At 33.8% G+C, this 26,560-nt stretch overlaps 2 protein-coding genes across 3 annotated transcripts in view; one reads left to right on the forward strand and one right to left on the reverse strand.

The window, feature by feature from the left end:
* Positions 1-6,364, reverse strand: part of LOC149790214 (uncharacterized) — an 80,907-nt gene extending 74,543 nt beyond the window's left edge. Inside the window, exon 1 of the mRNA XM_089973422.1 lies at positions 6,261-6,364. Coding sequence (XP_089829548.1) covers positions 6,261-6,315 — 55 coding nt within the window. The 5' untranslated portion in view covers positions 6,316-6,364. The remainder of the gene's footprint in view (positions 1-6,260) is intronic.
* Positions 6,365-16,962: 10,598 nt separating this feature from the next.
* The window catches only part of LOC149790215 (armadillo repeat-containing protein 8-like), an 89,386-nt gene continuing 79,788 nt past the window's right edge, over positions 16,963-26,560 (forward strand). For both annotated transcript variants that reach the window (XM_089972230.1, XM_089972231.1), the window contains exons 1-2: positions 16,963-17,306; positions 25,661-25,734. In XM_089972230.1, coding sequence (XP_089828356.1) covers positions 17,289-17,306; positions 25,661-25,734 — 92 coding nt within the window. In that variant the 5' untranslated portion in view covers positions 16,963-17,288. The remainder of the gene's footprint in view (positions 17,307-25,660; positions 25,735-26,560) is intronic.

Raw genomic sequence — 26,560 nt, forward strand, 5'->3', positions numbered from 1 at the left:
GAAAGAATTTTGCAAGCAACTTGTGTTACCGGACAAATCTTGAAGAAACCATGGGTATTCTCAAGTAGCCACCTTAATTCCTATCATTAATCAACATCGCATGAAGTTTGTTAGTGTCTTGTGGTTATGTGATAAAATTGCATTTTATTGTAAGGTGTCAACATCACTTGCATCCGTTTACCTTTTAAGGAAACGTACCTAAGGAGTTACTTACCCTGCTCTGCAGCCTAGGCACACAGGAATTAATTCCCCTGCCTAAATTCTAATTTTGGCAACACAAAATATGCAAATGTACTAGCCACAAACTTGGCAACAATATTCATATAGCAAATAAAATCCAACTCCGTCTCCATTTAGTAGCTATCGAAAGGTTTTGTGTCTCACAGGGAGCCGATCTGTCTTGGCATTACCAAACTTGATTTGAAACCATTAGGAGGTAAGAAACTAACTTCTAATGTGAACCCAGCACCAGAAATTTGGAAGTTAATGAGAAACCCGAGTTGGTTCAATATCTCTTGCCCGGGCTTAAATAATATATTTTGTCAATAGTTGTTATCAAGCTCGTCTTTTGTAGGCTCGATTTCTTTGATGACCTAAATGACGTATGTCAGCATGGGCGAAATTCTCTCAAATATATTTTCTTGCTGCTCTCCCTGTTGCTGATGCTCCGCCTTTTGCAAAACGGGAAACTGCAGATACCCAATATTTATTTTTAAAAATCCTTTAACGGTCTTTTTGCACTTAATTTGCGTTAGATTCATTTATAAAAGTTTATTGCATTGTTTTGTCTTGTGCTTGCAGATGCTACTAAAATCTGACGTACTTTTTATTTCATTTCACGCTGTTTCCTGATTGGTCTTTAATTAACATTTGTAACTTGAGGTATACTGTAAATATTATTTAATGGATGATAAATTATTTATATTATTAATTAACTCAATATTATTACTTAGTTATTATTAATTAAATATTAATATTAATTAAGTATTAATTAACTAAATATTATTTACTGGATACTAAATTAGCGATGAAGACGTCACTGTCGTAAGTGATGCTGGCAACGCATTAGGACTGAAACTATGAATAACGTTGCCATGACCTCTGCATGCACATCAGCTGCATACCAATGTAACAATACGCTGTTTACTTCGCCAATGTTAACAGGAAAATCACAGCCATTTATTCCGTCCTGCTGCCGAGTTTAAGAGCTGAATCCAATCAGATAACTTACACTGTCATTATTACAAAATCAGTTTAATAGCGTTATTCTTGTTTTGAATTATTGTTTATAGCATGGAACGATAAGTAAGTTGTGGCCTAGGTCGTCAATCATTGGTTTGATTTCATTCGAAATGCCAACATTTTACGGAATTATGGTTATCAAAGTTTATATCGTGAGCAGAAGTCAGATACCTAAATGTATTGTTACTGCCTATAAAGTTATGAAACGAATCTCACATTTCAGTAGAAATTAGTGTAATGTGATAGCGTGTGTCCTGTGATAGCATGTGTGCTGTGATATATATAGAAACTTTGTTGGGTTTTGGACCGAGACAAGGAAACCCCAGTTAAGGGGTTACATTACTTGTCTCCCCACGAGGTTTGCCGAGGGGGGAGACATATAATGTAACCCAGAGACTTTGATTTCCTTGTCTGGGTCCAAAACCCAACGTATATTCTTTTTCTCACCCAATAATTTCCTTTAAAGTAAAAAAGAACTTCTCACTTGTGCAATATGGTTCACGCGCAAATGTTTACATGTGGTGCATTAGTAGAAATATGTTAATGAGGACTGGCGTGGTCGTGTCATCCGAAGTGCACATTTTTTATGCGTGAGCCAAAAAAGTAACAACATAAAACGTTGCATAGTATTGAGGTATTATCACAATTAATATATGGATGTTATATGAAATTAACAATAATTAGCTAATATTTATTACAATAAAATGGTTCATTTTGATCTGTTCCAATTTAAAAAATTATATTATAAATAATGGAACGATTCTGGGCCCACGCTCTGTTGTAGTGTATAGGCTATTATTATAACCAAGGTTACATGCAGCATGAGTGTCCATGCTTTGGTTATTCACGGGTAATTAGTGATCTGTGTCACTATTGTATATAACTCTCCTTTTCTTTGGAGAAGGCGAAACTGTTTGTGACATACTTTTGTTGCCCTTAATATTGATTGTAAAATTACCCCCGTGTATAAAAGACCCTCCAAATACGGACCCTAGCGGATAACCACGGATTCTTTGAAAATTTATTTTTCTGTCTTGAAAATATGGCAAGTGCTACAGTGAAATTTGCTTATGGATTAATGTGTTGAAGGATAAATAATTCCTGCTGGCTGGTAAGTGCATTAGTTGTCATTAAATTTTGTAGGTATAGTGTTGATTCAACTGTGGCTCAGTGGATATGCTTAACAAAATTAGAATAAAGCATGTTTGACATAATACATTTCTGGCTGTTACTAAGTTTTCCGTAGTTGTTAAGAGAGTGGGGAGGCTATGACGTGTATAGGTCTATAGTCCGTGTGCATGGATCAGTGTTTTCTGTCATAGTTCATTTCACACACAGAATTGAGAATTTTATAATATCTGTAGCACAGTCAGTTTTCATGTCAGCGTCATGAAATGTAGCTAACATTATATAATTTGTTTCACGCGAACTATTTAAAACTAGTTCGGTAGCTTTAGCTACATTTAATGACGCTGACCTGAAAATGTGCTGAGCTAGGCCTGTATATAGGATAAAACTGACCATGCTGTGTGGAACGAACTAGCAATACCAAAACGTTCGACATCGTATGCGTGTGTGTCTTTGTCTCTCTCGATATGCTTTAGTATAGTGTGTTCTCAAAGATGGATTGACCTTAAGTTACTATGTTTTTGTTTTATATTTGTTGTTGTTGTTGTTTGATTTTAAAACTACGTCGAGCACAGCAGAAGACAACAAGGGTTTCATTTTTTTAAAGTAGTTCTGAGCGTGTGGTCACCTTGACTGAGACGACTGGTCTGAGATGACTAGACTGAGATAAGAAAAGTAAGGTTAGCAAAACTGCTAGATTGTCCTATCGCATGGGTGAGAAAGCGTGTGTCCTGTGAAAATTCAATGGCAGTGCATTATGGGGCAGTAAAATCACCGCCGTTTCCTTAAGCAAGCCTCGAGTCGAATAGGAGTGTCTGAGATATGGTTATTTTAAATCATTGTACACAACTCAGAATTTCTAATCAGTCTTAGTTGAGTCAACTTATTAGTTGTATTTGTAATCGCATTGTTAGCTTCCATGCCGACATTCCCAGTTTGTCTACTTGCCAACAGCAATTTTAGCCACTAGATAAGTTAAGATGGGATGTTGCAATTTCTAATGACTGTCGTAGTCCTAGGTTTGATTGTTACTGATTTAATTTGTTTAAGGCTCTAATAGTACTAGTTATCAATCGCAGTTTTTTTAAATTGTATTTTCCATCTTTCTTACTTAAGAGTAGATTTGCGCATGCTTCCTAAGCATTTTTTTTATGTAAGAACATAGCGCCTGCGGAAAAGTTTTTTATTTTATTATGCAAACATTTGCCATAGTAGAGGAGCCAGAAGATAAAGACGCCATTGTGTGCATGTACGAAGAGTAGCAGCATCAACTACATGGTTGCATGATCGTTTAAAGTATTGGCGAGCAAGAATTTCAATACGACTTAGCACACAAATTACTCAGTCCTGTAACCATAGCAATAACTGAGACTTTATTCACACACGAAAATACGAGTCCAGTAGATCAATTATCAAAATGTTACCGATGCGGGTTTAGCAACGTTACTAATGGTGTTAAATGCAAAAGCAGATTTAAAAAAAAATAACAAGAGAAAATATCAGAACAACAGCTGAGGGAGTTTAAAAACTAAAAACAAAATATCAAAGGACGCAGACGAACCAGAAGACGTCGTTTAGGAAGCAACTGAAATACTAGCCAAGGAGGAAGATGAAAGTGAGAAACTCATTGCCGACTGGATGAAGAATGATTCAGAAGTGGACTACAAAGAACTTGTCGATCATGGGGTTTGCATAGGTTTTCTATGGGAACTGAATTAGTACCGTGAGTCCTTAAAGGCTGGCATAGTTTGTGTTGCTATAAATAAAATGTAGTCAGGGGAAGTAACTGTTGTGTGTCCATGACGCAGGCCTGGAAGTAGCTATTGATACCTTAAAATAAAATGTAGGCGAAGGTTCCTCTCTCGTACGCCCGCCAGATCATTTTTGTGTAAAATCATTGTGTAAGATATCTTCCACCATAATTTTGTCTGAGATATTGTATAAATTCATCATCTGCCAATAATCACCATTATTTTTTCTGATCTCATATAACCACAAACCGCTAACACAATTGATGCTGCTCTAATTAGTGGTTGGGGTAAAAGGGACTACTTGAGATCATCCCTATGTTTTCCCATCGTCTCTTCAACCTTTTTTCCCATCACACAATTTGCCGACAAAGTCGTTTGCTTCTGATGTGTGCTTATGGCGGCGTCATCATCCTTCGATGAAAGAGATCACTTTCTGCGCATTCAGATGAAAACGAAAAGCACGAAGACCATGGAAGAATGTACATGTGTTTTCATAGCCTCCTTTACCCCATCCACTAATCAGACTCACGTGCATATCATAAAGGTAAATCCTTTATGCGCTCCGTGGTAATCACATTCATTTCACAATGTTACTTTACAACAAACAAAAACAAAACAAAAATTTTGAAAAAATCCTTTGAACAAAATCAAGTGTTAAAATCAATAAAAGGATGCGCAGTTAGAAGTATTCTACACTGAGTGGTATATATGAGGAATGCATTCTCTCATTAGATTTTTTCAGGAATAAATAGATGTATTAAAACTCCATTTAATATACAATTTAATCTTTACCTGATTCCACAGCGCGCAAGAATTAAAAAAAAAGTACCAGTTTAAGATAGGATTAGAGCATTGCACACACCACCTCGAACAAGCAATGCCTGACGTAAGCACACGTGTATGCATACATATCGCGTGCAAATTATCTGAGTAAGAAGATCTCGCAATCTGTAGAACACTACAGTCTGAAAATAGGAATGATGAAACTACTTATTTAATATTCACCATTATCCTATAGTATTCCCCAATATCCATTAATATTATCAAATATTCGTAAATATTCACCACTATTGTCTAATATTTTCCAGTGTTGTCTAATATTAACCAGTGTTATCTAATATTCTTCAAAATCCTCTAATATTAATCATTATCCTGTAACATTCTCCAATATTCTCCCATATTCACCGGCATCCTCCCATATTCACCAGCATCCTCCCATATTCACCAGCATTCTCCCATTTCACCAGCATCCTCACATTTTCACCAGCATCCTCCCATATTCACCAGCATCCTCCTATGTGCACCAGCATCATCCCATATTCACCATTATCCTGCCATATTCACCAGCATCCTCCTATGTTCACCAGCATCCTCCCGTATTCACCAGCATCCTCCCATATTCACCAGCATCCTACCATATTCACCAGCAGCCTCCCATATTCACCAGCATCCTACCATATTCACCAGCAGCCTCCCATATTCACCAGCATCAACCCATATTCATCAGCTTCTAGTATTCGCCATAATCGTGTAATCTTCACCAAATTTCTCTAATATTCACAAATAACAGCAGAAGTGGCATCAGCTTCGATTGCATTATACAGTATAAATGCGAAGAAAGTGAAAGTTAGATTCCTTAGTGTATCTGGATCAGGGACGTTATTTGGGTAGGAGGGGGATGGCGGCATTTACATGTGCTGTAAAATTGCTGTAGCCTATATTTCAAGTTTTTCCCACACCCCCCTCCCCGCCCCAATCAAGTTTTGCCCCCCTCCCAAAAAAGTTGAAATGATGTCCCTGATCTGGATATTGTCAATGCAAGAAAAAAAGTTGTAAAACGCCAAACATTGTTGTTCACGGTACAACTAAGCCTAACGCTAAACATAGTTGTTCAAGGTAGCACTAACACTAACGCCTTAACATAGTTGTTGACGGTAAAAAGACTTAATTCTATTCCTCAGTATTTCCTTCTCTCTCTCCTTGACCTTAAGATAGTATCTCATACACAAAATGACCTTTCGAAAGTTCTAAAGTACGTGATATGGCATCTTAAGAATTTCTTGTTATAATAAGAGTAAAAAATGTTTTTCTTTAAACAATTCCTAAAATTATCAATTATGACATGGATATAATAATTACCTGCTGTGCCACAAGACAACAGTATACCAATTACAAGCACAACATCTCTCGACATCTTATCTTCTTGATAAATCGCTATCTAGACCAGTTAGAAGTATATGTATATAGTGTCCTAAAGTAACCTGGGAACGGTACTTTGAAGTATGTCTTCGTATTTAACTGCCTGCCATAAAAGCATTTATCTATCCTCTGTTAGACATTCAAATTTAAGCGCAGGAGGACTGAAGTCGTGTTAGGTACAGAAGAAACAATAAAATTTACGTGTACGTCATCTCGGACTCAGTTTTAACAAGGCATTAAATCTCTTCATTCATATGTCATATATATCACTATTGTTATACTCGAAGACGAGTGACATGTGATGTTACTATTAGGGTGACGACTAAGTGGTAATTCAAAATAACTATTAAGGAAACTACTAAGTGACAATAAATTCAAAATGACTATCAAGGGAACGACTAAGTGGTAATTTAGTAATTCAAAATAACTACTAAGGTAATGTCTAAGTGGTAATTTAGTAATTCAAAATAACTACTAAGGTAATGAATAAGTGGCAATTTAGTAATTCAAAATAACTATTAAGGAAACTACTAAGTGACAATAAATTCAAATTGACTATTAAGGTAACGAAAGAGTGGCAATTTAGTAGTTCACAATGACTATTAAATACTGGCAATTTAGTAATTAAAAATAACAATTAAGGTAAAAACAGCGATGCAATTTAGCAATTCAAAATAACTTTGCAATATAAACATTTAGGATACTTATATATAACAACTAAAAGACGTGTCGCGTGCCACATTAGTAGTTCTCTCTGAAATGTCAAGGTCTCGGTTCACTTTTAAATGCTTTCGTCTTGCTTATTTCTCTGCCCAACCCAACCATAAATTTAGAGCCTTGAAAAATAATGGGATGAAATTTGGTATAGTTAAAAGTCATCGGTAGAAAACGTGTTGTATACTGTATTGGGGTCCTGTTTTCAAGGTCAGGTTCGGGTCTGACTATGTTAAATGTTCTGTCACACTTTCCCTTCCACTTTAAAATTGTGTTCTTGTATTGAGATAGAGGGGTAAACCGGGAATAGTAATTACTCACCAGAATGTGTAAAGCATATCACAATAGGGGTTCAGTCTTCAACTGGGCATAATAATTAATCATCTGAATGTGTACAGCGTACCACATTATGAGTCCAGTCTTCAATTGAATATAATAATTAATCATCACACTATGTACACAGCGTACCACATTATGAGTCCAGTCTTCAACTGGGTATACTAATTAATCATCCGAATGTGTACAACGTACCACATTAGGAATCTAGTCTTCAACTGGACATAGTAATTAAACACCAGAATGTGTACAGTCTTCAATTGGATATAATAATTATCAGAATGTGTATAACATACCACATTAGGAGTCCAGTTTTCAACTCGGTATAATAATTAATCACCAGAATGTGTACAGCGTATTACATTAAGAGTCCAGTCTTCAACTGGGTACAATAATTAATCATCAGAATGTGTATAGCGTATTACATTATGAGTCCAGTCTTAAACTGAGTATAATAATTAATCATCAGAATGTCCATAGCGTATTACATTAGCAGTCCAATCTTAAACTGAGTATAATAATTAATCATCAGAATGTGTATAGCGTATTACATTAGCAGTCCAATCTTAAACTGAGTATAATAATTAATCATCAGAATGTACATAGCGTACCACATGAGGGGTCCAGTCTTCTGTGTCACGGTCCCCGCTGATTGTGTAATGTTTGCAATCGTATTGTAATACATTTGGAGTATGCGCATTTGGTTATAGCGCCTCGTTTTAAGGAATTCTTAGAATTTTGTGATTACTTGTCTGATTAATGGAATTCGGTGCAATGGAAATATTCCTTAGCCCGAAATAATTAGGCAAGTACTAGGAGCGAACATCTCGGAGTGAAGTGTTAGTGAGTTTTCATGATGCCATGGTTCACTAGTATATCTCCGAACCAAGTCATATCTTAAGTGGTGTTCTTCAAGGATCTATATTAGGGCCTCTTCTTTTTTCTTTTTCTACTATTTAATAATGACTTAACCTTGTATCCAGCGCACGCTAACACAGATCTTTTCGCTGACGATTCGACATTTCATTTATCTGATAAATCTCTAGACTCCATTAAAAATAAACTTCAAATCGACCTCAACAATATATCAGTTTGGTGTCATCAAAACAAAATTCATATTAACATCTCTAAAACGAAATGCATGACAAATGGAACAAGGCAGCGTCTATCTACTAACATGGATTTACTTCTAACTCAAAATAGCTTAGGCGTATCTACTGTGAAAAATCAAAAACTTCTTGATATCTACATTGACCAACACCTCAGCTGGAATGCACATATCGATCACGTATGTGCAATGGTAGTCAAAAGAATAACTCTGTTAAGATTGCTTTCAAAATTTCTACCTCCACAATTACTCGAAATTTATTTTTCGGGTTATATACTACCACTGATAGATTATGGCTGTACCACATGGGGAAACACATCAAATTATAATCTGTCCAGAATTGATAGACTCCAGAAAAGGGCAGCCCGAATAATACTGAAACTTCCTGCTCTGACTCCCTCAAATGTTTTGTTTTCACGTCTGAAATGGCTACCTATACAAAAACGTATTCTTTATTTTAAGGGAATCATGACATACAAGTCTTTAAACATTCTTTCTCCAGATTATATCTCTAACATAATTGAACTAAGATCATCGAATACTGAGCGTAATCTCTGATCGACGACTAACAACGATCTCCAGATTCTTTGGTCAAAAACCAATCATTACAAAAGTTCATTTTCTGTATCAGCACCTACTGTATGGAATTCCTTACCAATGAGGATACGTAATTCAACTTCCCTTGCTTCTTTTAAAATATCATTAAAGAAATTCCTTCTAGACCAGCTGGAATGACATATTAAAAGCTCTGAATAGAAAACTTTAAAATCATATCCATAATTGATATATATTTGTATATTTCCCAGTATAGGCACACATAGTCATTCATGTCAAATATGTACGAATGAGTGTGCGACGATACATGGTTATGTGCATGAATTTCTATGTTTATTTTTTTTATTACAAAACTGAGGACCACATGACAGATGGGTCTGCCATGACCACATGTGTTATCCTCGTTAAATATAGTTTATTATTATAATTATTATTATTATTATTATTATTATTATTATTATTATTATTAAAACCGAATGAGTGTCCCTGGAATACCATAGTCCCTATTATAATCTAGTGGTGTCCATTGGTGGTGTAACTGTAGTGACATTCTTTACGGTAGAAAACTGGTAAAATACACAATGGAATCAACAAGAAGGGACTTAGCAGATACCATCTATGTCGCCATGGTGGCCAATGTGATACAGTTGTACTGGCGAAATGTGCATGGAAACCATGGATTGACTAGCCTAAGGTGGCATAGTTAAAATAGTTCCCTGTGCTAGGGGATAGTTGTAGTTTCTACGGCGTGAACCGCTGACGGTACAAAAAGCTGATGAAGAGAAACCATCAATATGTGCGTTTATGTATATTTGGCAAGTTGTGCGATTTCGGGTCTTGCATTGATTAGAGTAAAATTTATGAAAGAATGGACACGTCTGGCTTTCTAATTTACAACTGAAGTTGTATATAAGTCTTTGCAAATCTGGGGTAAACTTGTAACAATATTTTCCTTTCTGATCTAATTGTTTTAGCATTTTTAATGAAATAAGCTTGGTATACACATTAATAGAAGGTATTGGAGTACCTAGGTCAAGGTCACTGGACAATATAAAGTTTTCCTTATCCCTTTTCTTTCAGCTCTTTAGCTTCAACACCGTTTAAAATAAAGGAAAGAAACTATATATTCATATATAATTACTGTATATATTCATATATAATTACTGTATATATTCGTATATCATCACTAGAAGGTGTGTTGCATTGTGATAAGAAACAACACAAACACCGAAAATTCTGTGCAACTCGTTTCGCATTTAATGTCTGCTTCTTCAGGCACAAAATGTTTTGAAAGTAACAGATGACGTCTTTTTTTAAAAAACAACAATTACGTCATTACGTAACGTCATAAATGATATGCATCATCATAACAATTATATATGACAGGATCTAAAAGATACAAGAGTCTCTAATGAAACTTGAATTAGTAAAATAATAAAATAAACTAGAGACAAACAGTCATACATATAATTATATTGTTATATATCAATTTAAATTATACAATTTTATATAGTGCATTAGCATTAAGTCTATTAGGATACAGAGTATCAAACTTACGAATTCAATAAGTTTCTTTTATGAGTCTATTCATGTCTCCATGCACAATATCTATTGGCATGAAAGAAAAATCAAGTAGAGATTGATTATTGGTGTTAAAGTGTGTTGAAACATTAGAGGAAAACTGAGGATCTCTATAATTTTTTTATATGAAAGCGATGATTTTTCATTCTCATAGAAACTTGTTGTAGTGTTTGACCAACATATTGCATGCTACTTTTTTTTTTTTTTTACAGGTTATTAAATAAATCACATCAGTTGATATGCAGTTAGTGTTATCGCGTAGAGAAAATACCTCTTTTGCATTAGCACTACTGAAAGAAGTACAGAAAACTGAGGATCTCTATAATTTTTTTTTATATGAAAGCGATGATTATTCATTCTCTTAGAAACTTGTTGTAGTGTTTGTCCAACATATTGCATGCTACTTTTTTTTTACAGGTTATTAAATAAATCACATCAGTTGATATGCAGTTAGTGTTATCGCGTAGAAAAAATACCTCTTTTGTATTAGCACTACTGAAAGAAGTACTTTCTCTTATGTTTGCACATTGAGAGCACCGCTGTCTGTTGCATTTAGATGATGAAAAGTGTATTTTTTATTTTCTGTATGTTTAGTTCTGATTAAAAAAGTCTTGCAAATTCTTGGGTCTTCTATAAGCGAGAATTGGTTTACTTTTGAAAAGTGATTTGACGCTAGTTTTATTGGATAAATTTAGGAGACTATAATATTTATTAATTATACGACCTATATTAGGTAATGAAGGATTATATTGTATTGTGAAAGGAATTACATCTCTCTCTATTTTACAATCTGCTGTGTTTAAAGCCTCATGTTGAGTAAGATCACGAGCTTTGTTCAGTGCATAATCAATTATGTATGTAGGATAATTTCTATTTTGGAAGTAAGTTCGTAATTTATTCAAAGAATTTTGTAATTGACAATCATCTGAAATAATGCGTCGGTCTCTTTTAGCCTGGCTATATGGTATACCGTTTTTACATGACATTTGATGACACGAAGAATATTCTACATATTGGTGGATATTAGTTTCCTTGATATGAATATCTGTAGATATAGTGTTATCAATATTTTTTATTACATTTACATCTAAAAATGAAACATGCGTACTTGATGCAGTATAAGTAAATTTGATTGTCGGATGAAAATGATTTAGGCGATCAATAAATTTTTTCAGTTCTTCATCTGAATGGTTCCAGATCATAAATATGTCATCTAAAAATCTGAACCAAACAGATGGATTAAACTTTTCGTTTTGAAGAAAATATTTTTCTAATTTACCCATGAAAAGGGAAGCGTATGAAGCAGCCATAGGACTACCCATTGCTGTACCCATTATTTGTATGTAATTCATATTATTGAATTGAAAATAATTGTTTTCCAAGATAAGTTTTATTATTTTACAAATATCTTCACTAGATGGCGTGCTATTGTTAAGATTGTTATCAATAAAATATTTACATGCTTCAATACCCTCTGCATGCGGAATGTTGGCATATAGTGATGTTACATCTAATGATACAAGGATTGAGTTATCAGATAGCTGTGGAATAGACTTCAACTTTTTAATGAAATCAGTGGTATCTTTAATGTATGAAGAAAGTGATTTCATTAAAGGTTGTAAAACACTATCAATAAATTTGGATAGATTTTCAGTATATGAATTATAACCTGATATAATTGGTCATCCTGGGTAATTTAAAGGTAAATTATGGTCAGGATTTTTATGAGTTTTGGGTAATATGTAGAATTGAGGTGTACGTATGTTAAGAGGGAAAGTATCAAATTCCTCAATTACGGAATTATTATTTTTAGCAATCTCATTAATGCATGTTGAAATATTTGATTTAATTTCTATTGACGGGTTTTTGTCAATATGTTTGTAGTATTTTTCATCATTTAATTGACGTTCAACTTCTTTAACATAATCATCTTGATTCATAATAATAATAGTGTTTGATTTTCAGCCTTTTTAATAACTATACTGTCGCCATTCATTATATTATATAAAGACTTAATTTCGTCCTTAGAAATATTACTATCATATTGCTTTTTATGATTATCAGTTAATATCTCTTTTGTGATCGCGTCAATATAAAAATCTAAGTATGAATCACGTCTACTAGCTGGTGTAAAAGATGGTTTAATTGTGTTAAAATAACCCATTTTTTAGAATGAAAAGAAATCGATTTACTCTCTGAATTGTTGTATGCTTTATCATAAAAAAAAATTCTTTTAATTTTAAGCATCTAGAGAAATTAAAAATTTCTTCAGCTAATTTAATTTTATTATGACATTTTGGTTTGGGACAAAATTTTAGCCCTTTGCCTAACAGTATATAATCATTATCAGTTAATATTCTACGTGAGAGGTTTAAGACTGTTTCTTTACCTCTCTTAATTTGTTTTCTTCGCTTTGTTTCTTTTTTCCACTCTCTTCTACTTTTGAATCTGTGGAACCTCCTATTATTTTGTCTTGTGATGTCGTCTCTATTAGACCTTGTAAAATCTTTACCAGGTTTGTCAGTGTCTTTTTCATGGTCACTGTTTCTGATTCCCCCCGTTTTACGGCTTCTGCCGTAACTGCATATCAACTGATGTGATTTATTTAATAACCTGTAAAAAATGTAGCATGCAATATGTTGGACAAACACTACAACAAGTTTCTAAGAGAATGAATAATCATCGCTTTCATATAAAAAATTATAGAGATCCTCAGTTTTCCTCTAATGTTTCAACACACTTTAACACCAATAATCACTCTCTACTTGATTTTTCTTTCATGCCAATAGATATTGTGCATGGTGACATGAATAGACTCATAAAAGAAACTTACTGAATTCATAAGTTAGATACTCTGTATCCTAATGGACTTAATGCGAATGCACTATATAAAATTGTATAATTTAAATTAATATATTGTATATCCTTTATAGCAATATAATTATATGTATGACTGTTTGTCTCTAGTTTATTTTATTATTTTGCATTATACACTTCAGCTTCCGTCTCCGAAGTCACGGACACGGGGCAATATTTTAAGTTTCTATTGACAGTTTCTTTTCGATTCTTTAACTATGGAGTATTGTGAAATCAGTAATATATATATATATATATATATATATATATATATATATATATATATATATATATATATATATATATATATATATATATATATCATCACCATTTGTAACGTGCCAATAAAAGGGTCATATCTTCATGTTCAAGGTCAAAGTTCAGTTTTTGCTTAATTTTCTGTCACTTTGTCCAATACGCTACATAACATAGGAACTATCAAAGATAAAATGATGACATCTATCAGGTTTATATACTGTCACCAGGAAATGTGTTTAATTCCACTTCCCGAGTCATGTCATTAAATTAAACGTCTCTTGTCAATAGTTTAGTTCTTTGTTGTGCTGTATATCTCGATGGTTGTATGAGCCACACAGATGAACCTTGGTACACTTATTTTTCGTAGATGTATGTCATGTCACTTGGTACAGTCAGTGTCATATCTGTAAGAACGAGATCACTATTCAAATTTTTGACCCTTTTCCTTACTCAAGTACTACAATGTCACTGGTTCAGTAACTGAGCAGATAGTTTTATTCAATAAAATGTACCTTACATAATGCATACATTACTCAGTCAGGACTTTGTATAATAAAAACCATCACGAATAACTTCAAAACTGTCGTATCTATGAATAGCTTAAAAAACTGTCGTATCTATGAATAACTTCAAAAGCTGTCGTATATATGAATAACTTCAAAAACTGTAGTATCTATGATTAACTTCAAAAACTGTTGTATCTGTGAATAACTTCAAAAACTGTCGTATCTATGAATGACTGATATATAATGTTTTCAGTAAAAACAATCTTTAATTAATCGTAAAAATAACTAACTTACACCCATACAAAAGATGTCAATGTTTAATTTCTGTCTTTAGCACTAATATTGATGTTTGTTGTGCTCCTAACTTACAACATAAAACAATATTATTTATATATTTAAAAATTCTACGTGGTCTATTTGTACAGCCTGTATAACAAATCGTTAAAGTGGACAGCGCAGTAGGATCGGCTAACGGAAGCCAGGAGTGTCAGCCAAAAATAAACAAATCTAGGTGATTTGCCAACCTTATTTACATACAGGCTGTCTGAGTTGTGGCGTTCACACCCTATCCACAGAACTTCCAGAAACAGCTTTATAAAAAGTCTAAATTTTTCTTTATAAACTAGTTTGATAAAAGTTGAAAGTTATCTTTCTTTTTTTCTTTCTTTATTTCATATGACATCCATTTATTAAATGTAGTAATATGGCAATGATCCTAAATGTGTTTTGTTGTTATTTTCTCACGCGTAGAACTTGTGCACTTCAGATGGACAAGTCACGCCACTCTCTTTATTAAGATGTCCCTAATAATGCCATCTATTTTGCGGTTCGGACAAGACCTAAAAAAATATAGCTATCTAATTAGTATTTTAACAGCGAAATATATATTGATTCTACTGATATAATTATTTAGATTTTTTAAAAATTGTGATATTTTTCACCTTGAGTTATTTCTACACCCATACCGTCGGCATTGCTGAATGGGGCTCGGAGCCAGTTAAATTTTAATTGTCCACCTTTCTCCGGTATTAGAAATAATATTGTAGTAGGCATGTCACAATGCCTTTCTTTACACTCTCGAAAGCACGGCTCATTGTCTGAACCAATCTATTTGTAAATAATTATAGATATGTCTGCCAAATAAGCGTTTAAATTATATATATATATATATATATATATATATATATATATATATATATATATATATATATATATATATATATATATATATATATATATATATATATATATATATATAGTGTTGGTATAAAGCAATTTGATAAACCTATACAATTGGTATATCAAATTGTGATCCGCCCATGGCGCAATAATACGCATATATAAACATTCTCGCGACCGTGTGCGGTTGATTCAAAATCAATGATCAGTTTCCACACATGAATCATTGGTGATGTAAGAAAATGACAAGAGAAAGTATTAATAATCGCCGTTTTCTGCATGAGTTTAATATTGTACACATTTTAATTACAATCATTTTTTGCTTTCTGTTCCCGCTCCCCTTTCATGCATAACGGACAAACTACATAGAAATGTGGAGTGTGAGAAAAAAGGAATTTGGGCTGGATTAAAACTATGAAATAGGAATTACACCAAGTAAACTACAACAATATGTGTGCACTTTACTTGAAATTTATCTACAGTGTTTATCAGTGATACAAAGTTTCAAAACATGTCGATATTATACTGAACATTTCTCGGTTACTTATTACACATACTGTGATATATTTAATGTTTTGTTGTTGTTGTTGTTTGTTAAACATATTATAATGTTCTAAAAATGGATTATTATTAATTAAATATGAAAATGTCCAAAGGTCTTTATCTCTGTCTCTGTCTGTCTGTCTCTCTGTCTGTCGCTGTCTGTCTCTATCTGTCTGTCTGTCTCTCTCTCTGGACCATCGTAGCAAGATAAACGTGAACAATAATACATATCTTCTATTCATTTTGTTTTTCATGTCTTTTTAGGTGAACCGTGGATTCTGTTTTTATTTTTTCTCTTTTAAAGGTTTGATCAATTCGAACTTATATGTTAGAATTTTCACTGAATATAATATTTTAAAGGCGGGGAAAGGGCGTTGGGTGGCGAGTAAACGAGTGGTCTAACGCGCTCTCCGTTATGGATCACTGCCATCATCTCACCTCTGTCTGCATGGGTTCTAGTCTCGGGTTAAGCCATTGTGGATATGTTGAGAAAGCTTGCCAGTAGCTTCTCGTGGGTCGTTTTTCTGAGGTTTTCCCAGGTTCTTTTTCTACCATTAATACTGGCCGTCATGTATAGCCTATCGTGTGCTGAAAAATGGCGTTAAACCCTAAAACACCACCGCCAACAACAACAGTTAAAGGCCGGGGTATTGGGGACATGTATCTGAATTTTTAAATTCAAACTGAAGAGTGTTGTTTTTAAAAAAAACAAATGAACATCCATTAGTACCAAAATCTAGTCAGTCAGGATAAATACATAGTACGAATAAACGCAATGCTTTTATGATTAAACGTAAAAACATTGTGAATATTCACAGTTGTGGCATATATTTTACGAAACTGCTTGTTTTATTGTCTATGGGCTTAAGCATGAAACAAAGTAATTATTTTATTATTATTATTATTATTATTATTATTATTCCGGTTTTTATTCCGCTAATACCTTTATTCCGGTATTAATTCGAGCAAATACCTTTATTCCTGTTTCAACTATCTGCCATTCTAAAATCGCCTAGTGCAAATTTCCGGTCACTCAATTTCGTCAACAGTGTCGATTTCATCGGAAATATATTTTTGAAGAAAAAAGATCGATATTTATTTGTGTACTTCATTTAGTGCAGATAACATAATTGAGTTGAGACGAATAATTTTGTCTTTGCACAATTGTATTACTGATAGAAGCCTACAAGGAAGGAAACGCTGGTGCTGTTGGACGAGTTGGAAAAGGACCATTAAACGAAGCGTTTTGAATCTTCCGGCTGTTCTTTTCCACAGTGAATCTGTAAACGTTGGAAGTGTGACGTCGTTGTTGCACTTTACTGTTTACTCAGGATGATTCCATCATCGATGGTAATTACATGACATTTGATTTGAAGAAAAAATGTAGACTACATATGGTATGACAATTATTAATAAATGGTTGTTATTGGGCCATTAGCTCCTACTGTCAGGGAGTGGGAAATCTCTAGATTTGCCACCGGTGACTCGGCAAGTGAACTTTTCTGAACGCACATTGAATTTGTCTAAATTTTAGTGACATTTCTCTTTATCTTTTTTAAATGACGATTAATATGAATATAGTGTTTCCCTCAATTTGTACAAAGCCATGGTAATTATTTTCTCAAAAGGGCACTTAAAACTCGAAAAGGGCACATGAAATGCATATATAATTTTGAAAAGGGCACTTTAAACTCGGAAATGGCACATGGTATATGTCATTCTCAAAAGGGCACTTTAAACTTGAAAAGTATGCATTAAATGTGCATTAAATGTATACCACTATGTTGGCCAATTCTGTGCATCGGGTAATTCTGCGCAACGATACATCATTTCTGTAAACATTGGATCACGTGTTATTTTGGGTAAAAATCCATTTTGTATCAGGAAAGAATGATTGTACTTTAATTAAGAAAAGTGATACTCATAAAGTGTACAAAAATATCCCACATTTCGACTCGAAATGCAAATGAAACTGATTTCTAAATGTCAACATGAAGACACACTCCATGACCTTTAACCTGTAATCCAGAAAATCCTATTTACTATGTATCTTTTAGAATCTTACAGATAAATACATTATTTAAAAGATGGAAATGTTTACCTTAAAAAATAGTTGTCCCACACATACAAAATCATTTGGTACCCATCATGTCAACTTGCCACTAGAACATGATTAGTCTGTTTCTGAATTCTTTAGTAATGTTTCCCCATAAACAAGACGTAAACACATTATATCCTGTTCATTGTTGTTTCTCTTCCACATCATACCTTAATTTTTTGAAAATGTTGAAATTTGCCAATTTTTGTACAAGATTGGTTTAGTTTACTTAATATACCTTGCCATTTATTGGCATTGTTATGTTGAAGTTTGTAAAACTAGCAATAAACCTGACTTAATTACTCAACTGAACTGCTGACAGAAACAGTCCAGTGCAGTGTATTTCATTTCTATTGCCCGATGGTTAAACATTACATAATTCAAAGCTGTGTGCAGAATAGGCCGACATATCGCGAGTCATGAAAACATGAGGGTGGTGTATCCCGTGCATCCAAAACTAATATTATTTACAACAGAATATTCTGGTGACAATTTCCTCTTTTCAAATGGTAAGCATTGCAGTGTTTTATTTTTGTCAGTTGGTCGAATTCGATATGTGTTTTGCTTCGTTATTGGTGACCTTAGGTGTGCAGAAATGCCCGACAGCATTGTATATCATTTTCAAAAGGGCATTTTATTTGATCATTAATTGTTATTGTTCTTATTATCACTTTAATAATTTTTTTATTATTAATAACAAAACAACAATAACAATTCAAAATATATTCCTTGTATTTGTAAGGTATTTAATCTCGGATAAAATATGTAGGGGGATCAGAATATGGTGGTCTGAAATGGAGCCTTCAGATTCAACAATTATGCTCCAAAGCAAATTGTACCTTAGTCCATTTAAGATGTAACCTGTCATTGTGCCCACAAAACGTGAAAGAATTAGCTATAAGGGTTTAGTTTAAACCTATTTTAGAATATGCTTGTACAGTTTGAGACCCTTGTTTATAGGTATTAGAAGATAAAAAATTTAAATATCCAGAATAAGTATTACCTCCATATCAAATAAGTATGACCTCCCTGTAGAATAAGTTGTCTTGGAACCATTTAAGAAATATAGATCTGGAAAATAAAATAATACTTTTGTATTAAGGTCTGGAAAACAAAGCACAAAATACCTTGCCACGGCTTAATCAAACCTAAAGTAACCAGTAGAAATCATCATGAATATAATTATGTGATACCATACGCACAAACTGATTGCTACAAATTTGGCTGTTACTCCCAAATAACATAAGACTGGATTTCATTACCACAGATATTAATCTCAACTGCCAAATTCTCAGAAAACCAGATTGAAAACTGTTAAAAATTAATACAGTTATTGTTTTGGGTATAGTGCTATTTCTCACCACAATATAGTCTATACATCGCAGCCAGTATAATTGGCAGAGGTTCATCTTTCTTTAGCAGCAGCTGCATTCATTTTGTTGACATTGCATTGGACTAGTGATCCAGTGTTTGATACCTGTTCAAGCAGCTGAGTTGCCTGCTTCAATGTGTCTCTGGGGAAAGTCACTTAGCTTCCATTTCCTTGCCAAAATAAAGCCAGTAATATGTTCAAAGTTAAAACCATAGCAAAGAAATCTTTCTTTTGTAGAAGATACATATTACAGTAATGATTTGAAAGAATACTGAATGCATGGTTAAGAACTCACACAAATTTGTAATGTAATTAATAGTAACAATCATCATTAATTGAAGAACAGAATTTTACTGGGCTGTATGGTTATAACATATTTATGAATTTGACTCAGCTGTACAGTTATAATAGATTTAAGAATTTGACCCAGCTGTATAGTTATAACAGATTTATGAATTTAACAATATTTCCTGTTCTTTCATGTTCATTTTAAATTATATGGAAGAGCTGTAAATGATTAAAAGACAAGATTAGTGCATTGACTTTTTGATTAGATGCACATCTAAAAGAATGATATATGTGAAAATCCTAATAAAGTGGCAGTTGTTGGAGTAATGAACTATAAAAATGACTGGCAACAATCAAAACTGGTCAGAAACTTTTAAATAACAACACAGTCTTTCAGATAGGCTCAGATTGAATGCATTGCTATTCCATGTTAATTATTATAACTTCTTGGATATGGAAATTGACAAAAATTAACATGTAATATGGAATAAAAAAATTACTAAACCCAAGCATTGGCAGCAAAATAATTCATGTTGGAAAAAATGATCCATTCAGTCATATTCAGCTGCATATAATGTCATCCTATCCCATGAGTTCTAATACACAACAACATTTATTATGCATCATTGTGTTATTTTAATTAGCACCGACCTGCTACACAGTGTGTAATAAGCATTGACCTGCTACACATTGCATAATTAGCATTGGCCTGCTACATTATGTAATTAACATTGACCTGTTACATAGTGTGTAGTTAGTATTAGACTGCTACACAGTGTGTAATTAGGATTGGCCTTCTACACAGTGTGTAGTTACCATTGACCTGATACACAGTGTGTAATTAGCATTGACCTGATACAAGTGTGTAATTAGCATTGGCCTGATACACAGTGTTGATTAGCATTGACCTGCTATACAGTGTAATTAGCATTGGCCTGCTGCACAGTATTAATTAGTGTTGTCTGACTATACAGTGTGTAATTAGGATTGGCGTTCTACACAGTGTAGTTACCATTGACCTGATACACAGTGTGTAATTAGCATTGACCTGATACAAGTGTGTAATTAGCATTGGCCTGATACAAGTGTGTAATTAGCATTGGCCTGATATGCAGTGTTAATTAGCATTGACCTGCTATACAGTGAAATTAGCATTGACCTGCTACATAGTGCATACTTAGCATTGACTTGCTACACAGTATTAATTAGTGTTGTCTGACTATACAGTGTGTAATTAACATTGACCTGCTGCACAGTGCATAATTAGCACTGACCTGCCACACAGTATATAATTAGCATTGGCCTGTGACTTAGTATGTAATTAGCATTGGTTTGCTATACAATATGTAATTAGCATTGAACTGCTACGGAGTGTGTGCCAAAACTTTTAGCATTGTGTTTTGATGTTTATGACCATAAAAATATGTAGAAATTACCATAATGAATTTAAGTCTTGGGGAAGGAAAAATACAGTACAGTATTTAGAGAAATTAACTAAGTTGAATGGATTGAAGCCTATGATTTGAAACAGATGTATTTGATTCAGTGCCAGTTCAGATCTTTGGTGTATATGTGGTGAAATCATGATGCAACAAGGTCAATTACTGTGAACAATTAAATGTATCTAGGCACTAAAATGAAAAATGAAATGTACCCGAGCACTATTGTAAACAGTGAAATGTACCCAGGCACTAATTTGAACAATGTAATGTAACCAGGAACTAATGTGACCAAAGAAATTTACCCAGGCACTAATATGAGCAAGGAAATATATCCAAGCACTAATGTAAACAATGAAATGTTCCCAGACACTTAAGGGGAACAATGAAATTTGCACAGGCACTAATGTGAACAATGAAATATACCCAGGCACTTAATGTGAACAATAAAATATACCCAGGCACTTAATGTGAACAGTACCTGGGCAGAAATTTCGTTGAAGTAAAACTGGTTGCTCATTTGAGGTAAATTAATAATAAGTGTGACTTTCAACAATTTAATGCATTAATTACGTAAACTGACAAAAGTAGACTAGAACAAAAGGAAGAATTATTGTTAACATGGGTACAACATTATGGTAATTGTTTTGGGGACATGTGCCTTAACTGTTTCCAGTTTTTCTACTGTTTTACAAGGTATATTGATTAGGATCCGTATTTAAAATATTTACTGAATCTGTTGTCTAAAACATATCATCAGAATCTTTACAGCACACTCACCCCTAAACCTCCCAATATTATGGATGTTAACCTTCATCCCACAGTTCATACATATTTCATTTGCTGGTAGTATAGTGCAAAAAGCTTGCACGTATATGTTTATGTTTATTAATCACATGTCCATTTATAGTACTTTGCATCAACTATAGAAGATGAAACTGCTGATGATATTAGTGTTGATAATGATTTTTGTGTTTTACAGCACAGCAACACAAAATAGGTTATTTAATGCCAAGGCAATTGGAGTAAATTGCCTTGCCTAAGGACACACTGTTGTAGCCACTTCAGGGTGATCCAGTGGTGGGATTCTAACCTGCACTGTTTTGTTTGCAAGTCAAGCATGCTAACCACAGAGCCACCATAAACTCCTATGATGTTTGAGAAAAGATATTAGATTAAATGGTCCAAATCAGCAATGGGAACTTATCCAAAGTTTAAAGGAAATATAGATTTGGTACTTAAATGTGGATAATCTTTGCCAGGCCTCTAAATTTGGATAATCTTTGCCAGGCTTCTGAATGTGGATAATCTTTGCCAGGCTTGTGAATGTGGATAATCTTTGCCAGGCTTCTGAATGTGGATAATCTTTGCCAGGCCTGTAAATGTGGATAATCTTTGCCAGGCTTCTGAATGTGGATACTATTTGCCAGGCTTCTGAATGTGGATAATCTTTGCCATGCTTCTGAATGTGGATAATCTTTGCCAGGCTTCTGAATGTGGATAATCTTTGCCATGCTTCTGAATGTGGATAATCTTTGCCAGGCTTCTGAATGTGGATAATCTTTGCCATGCTTCTGAATGTGGATAATCTTTGCCAGGCCTGTAAATGTGGATAATCTTTGCCAGGCCTCTAAATTTGGATAATCTTTGCCAGGCTTTTACACCTAAATCATGTTTATTTCACAATTATATTTTGTTACAGATGTCTAGAATTTGAAAGTGTTTGTCATCCGAGTTGTAGTAATGTTAGCAAATCAACTGCTGTTTTAATCATTCTTGAGAAACTGAAGGTTTATTGAACAAAAGAAAATGTAGATTTCTATATCAAAATCAGTGTATATAGTTAGAGATGTCATGATGCCTTTTTTGAAATCTGATTGATTGATTTAGAAGAGGGCAGCATTGTTTATCAATGGGATTGGGTTAGTGAAAGGTAGCAGTTAGATGTGTAGCCTGAAGCCCTTTTGTTTTCTGTACCTCAGATTCCTCATGTAGCCTATAATCACTACCTCAGACTCCTCCTGTAGCCTACAATCACTATCTCAAATTCCTCCTGTAGCCTACAGTCACTACCTCAGATTCCTCCTGTAGCCTACAATAACTAACTCAAATTCCTCATGTAGCCTACACTCACCTGTAATGTTAATGCTTGTCATTATCCAAGGAGATCAAACATTTTAAATAGAAACAAGAACAAAACAGAAAAATGAAATTATTGATCTTTCAGACGATTTATATTAAATTTAAAAAGGTCTCATCTATTCATTCATAATGGTAGTCCACCATTAGTTGTAAAGTCTTTTTGTTTTAAATAACCTTACAATGCATAGAATATGCCAGTCAGCAAAATACAAAAAGAAATACCTGAGGTGTCCTAGGATTTATAGTACATGACAAAAGACTATGATTTTGCATCCAAACTTTCATAGCTCTTGAAAGTTGTTTTTGAAAATAATTAAATATGATGTCACAATTTTAAAGTGTCCAAAGACTTGGATTCACTATGGATAATATTGTACCTAAGCTGCTGTTATGTTGATGGGAAACACAAAGGGGCATTGAGTGGACACACTGCCTCAAGAAGTTCTGATATTCAAATGCCTCCTTTATCATTGTTTATGAATCACTTCATGGTATTAACCAGTAAACAGAATAAATAGAGCTTTCAACGCAATTTACAATCATAAAACTTAAATCAAGCATGTAAGTGGCTTCTTTTGTTTGTAAGACATCAAAATGGGTAGCTTGCAAACCAAAATAAGGAGCAAGTTGTTGGAAATAAGAACTAACTGGATGTAAAAAGTGGCATGTTGTCAAAAGAAGACATTTCATGGCGCAAGAAGGAAACAGTATGGCATGACACCATGCTAAAATGGCCCGTGTGAAACACCAGATGTTCACATTTCGTCATGATATTAGAAATAAAGTGAATTCTCTGTTTGATTGAAATAGTGGTAAAATATTTTTTTCTGGAACAGTGTAATAAAAGATTTGAAAATTTGCCAAAGGTATTGCATTTTTCAACTTAATTAATTTATCTATGCCCTTCACAGTTTTCATGTTTTGACTTCCACATTGGTAGTGTTGTGACATCGTCTGAGTCAGGGTTGTCTGAGATGCTGAAATCTTCATAGACATAATTGGAATTTTTGGATGCATGAAAATTCCTGTGCCTGAATCCTGAGTATGAAATCTTTTTATCTATGAAATTCTGTTTTGTTTGATCCATTTCTACAAAGCGAGCATCAATGATGTAGTGTATGAGCTAGCAAATTTCAAGTGATTTTAGTGGGATTGGTAAAATTACATAGGGTAGATCTTCACAAAGACACATCTTAAGCACTGTGCCAAATGATATTTTTAACAAATGGCTAATTACACAATTTAATGTGAATTCACATCATACTTCTGTGTTTTTTTATAAGAGTAAAGCTTGTAATGGGAATTCACATCATCCTTTTGTTTTTTTATGAGTATAGCTTATAATGTGAATCCACATCATCCTTTCGTTTTTTATGAGAGTATAGCTTGTAGTGAGAATTCACACCATCTTTTTTATGATAAGAGTATAGCTTTGTTGAAATGTCTGAAGTTTAAGGCTCCATCACTTAAAATACAGGTAATTTTATGGTTTCCATTATGAAGAGTTGGCACTGTATTTACAGGGTCAGTGCTGGACTCTAGTATTTGGGGAAAATGGACTTTTGTCTTCATTCATAATAAAGCTAAGTTGGCACTCTTTTTACAGGGTCCATGAAGGACTAATATTTGGGTAAAATGACTTCTCTCTTTAGTCAAGAGAGGCTGGTGAAAATATGGAGAAGTGAGTGTTGAAAGTTTAAAAATGTATAATGTTCAGAACATTGACATTAAACATGATTTTGCATGTTTTTCACTCATTTTCTTTCTCAAGGATTGTGAGTGAAGTTATGGTGGGAATTCAGTCGATAGTAATGTTTGAAGTTATGGTGGGAATTCAGTTGAGAGCAACATGTGTAAATTGTTGGTACCAATTCCTTCAATGGCAATGTGATTTATGGCATTTATGATGATCAGATCAGTACCAAAATTGAAACCAGAACATGAGAGTTCTGTATCTGACTTTAACTGTTTCATTTGAAAAGAAAATTGACATAAAATTTTTACTTTGATTATTAATGTATTGTGATGAAACAGTATGGTGTCATGGGGAATGTGGTGAAATCGATGAAAGGTGAAGTAAATTTCATCTTTTTGGCAGTTTTTTTAAATGCAAAATGACTCTAGAGTAACCAGTTTGCCTAAATTGCCACCTAGCATGGATACTGTATTTAATATTGTATCCATGTACCACTATATTTATTAAAGCTTCAACATTAATATAAAGATTTGAATAGTAAAACATCTTGAATATTTATATTTTTAATTTTGTAGCCCATTATAGAAAATGCTCAAATCTTTCACCACATCAGATATGATGCCTGTAGGATGATGCAATAAGCGTAATCTGTTTTGTCATTTTTTCCAGGAGGTAGATGGCACCACTGGTTGGTTTGATGTTTTGCATTCGGATGAGCCAGAGAAGTGGCATGATGCTGTTGTGTAAGTAAGAATAATGTCTTATTTCAACTAAGTGACATCAGTCTGGAGATATTTTTAGTTTTTTTTCTCCTTTAAGTGTACATTGGTATAGCGATTATTTTTTTCTCATTTAGGTGTACAGGGATATAGGGATGTAGTGTACATGGGTATAGGGATAGAGTGCAAATGGGTATAGGGATGGATTTTACATGGATATAAGGATGGAGTGTACACAGTTATAGGGATGGAGTGTACATTTGTATATACTATAGGGATGGGGTGTACATGGGCATAGGGATGGAGTGCACATGGGTATAGGGATGGAGTGTATGTGGGTATAGGGATTGAGTGTATACATGTATAGGGATTGAATGTACATGGGTATATTGATGGAGTATACATGGGTATAGGGATTGAATGTACATATGTATCGGGATGGAGTGTACATGTATAGGGATAGAGTGTACATGGGTATAGGGATGGAGTGTACGTGGGTATAGGGATTGAGTGTATACATGTATAGGGATTGAGTATACATGGGTATAGGGATGGAGTGTATGTGGGTATAGGGATTGAGTGTATACATGTATAGGGATTGAGTATACATGGGTATAGGGATTGAATGTACATGTGTATCGGGATGGAGTGTACATGGGTTTAGGGATTGAATGTACATGTGTAGCGGGATGGAGTATACATGGGTTTAGGGATAGAGTGTACATGGGTATAGTGAATGAACACTTGGTACATGGGTATAAGGATTGAGTAGTTTTTCTGTACGTGTGTATAGGGATTGAGTACTTCTGTAGATGTGTATAGGGATTGAGTACTTATTGTATGGAGACAG

The sequence above is a fragment of the Sinohyriopsis cumingii genome, chromosome 10 (genome assembly GCF_028554795.1).
Source record: "Sinohyriopsis cumingii isolate HCF-2022 chromosome 10, ASM2855479v2, whole genome shotgun sequence".
In the NCBI taxonomy this organism is placed as follows: Eukaryota; Metazoa; Mollusca; class Bivalvia; order Unionida; family Unionidae; genus Sinohyriopsis; species Sinohyriopsis cumingii.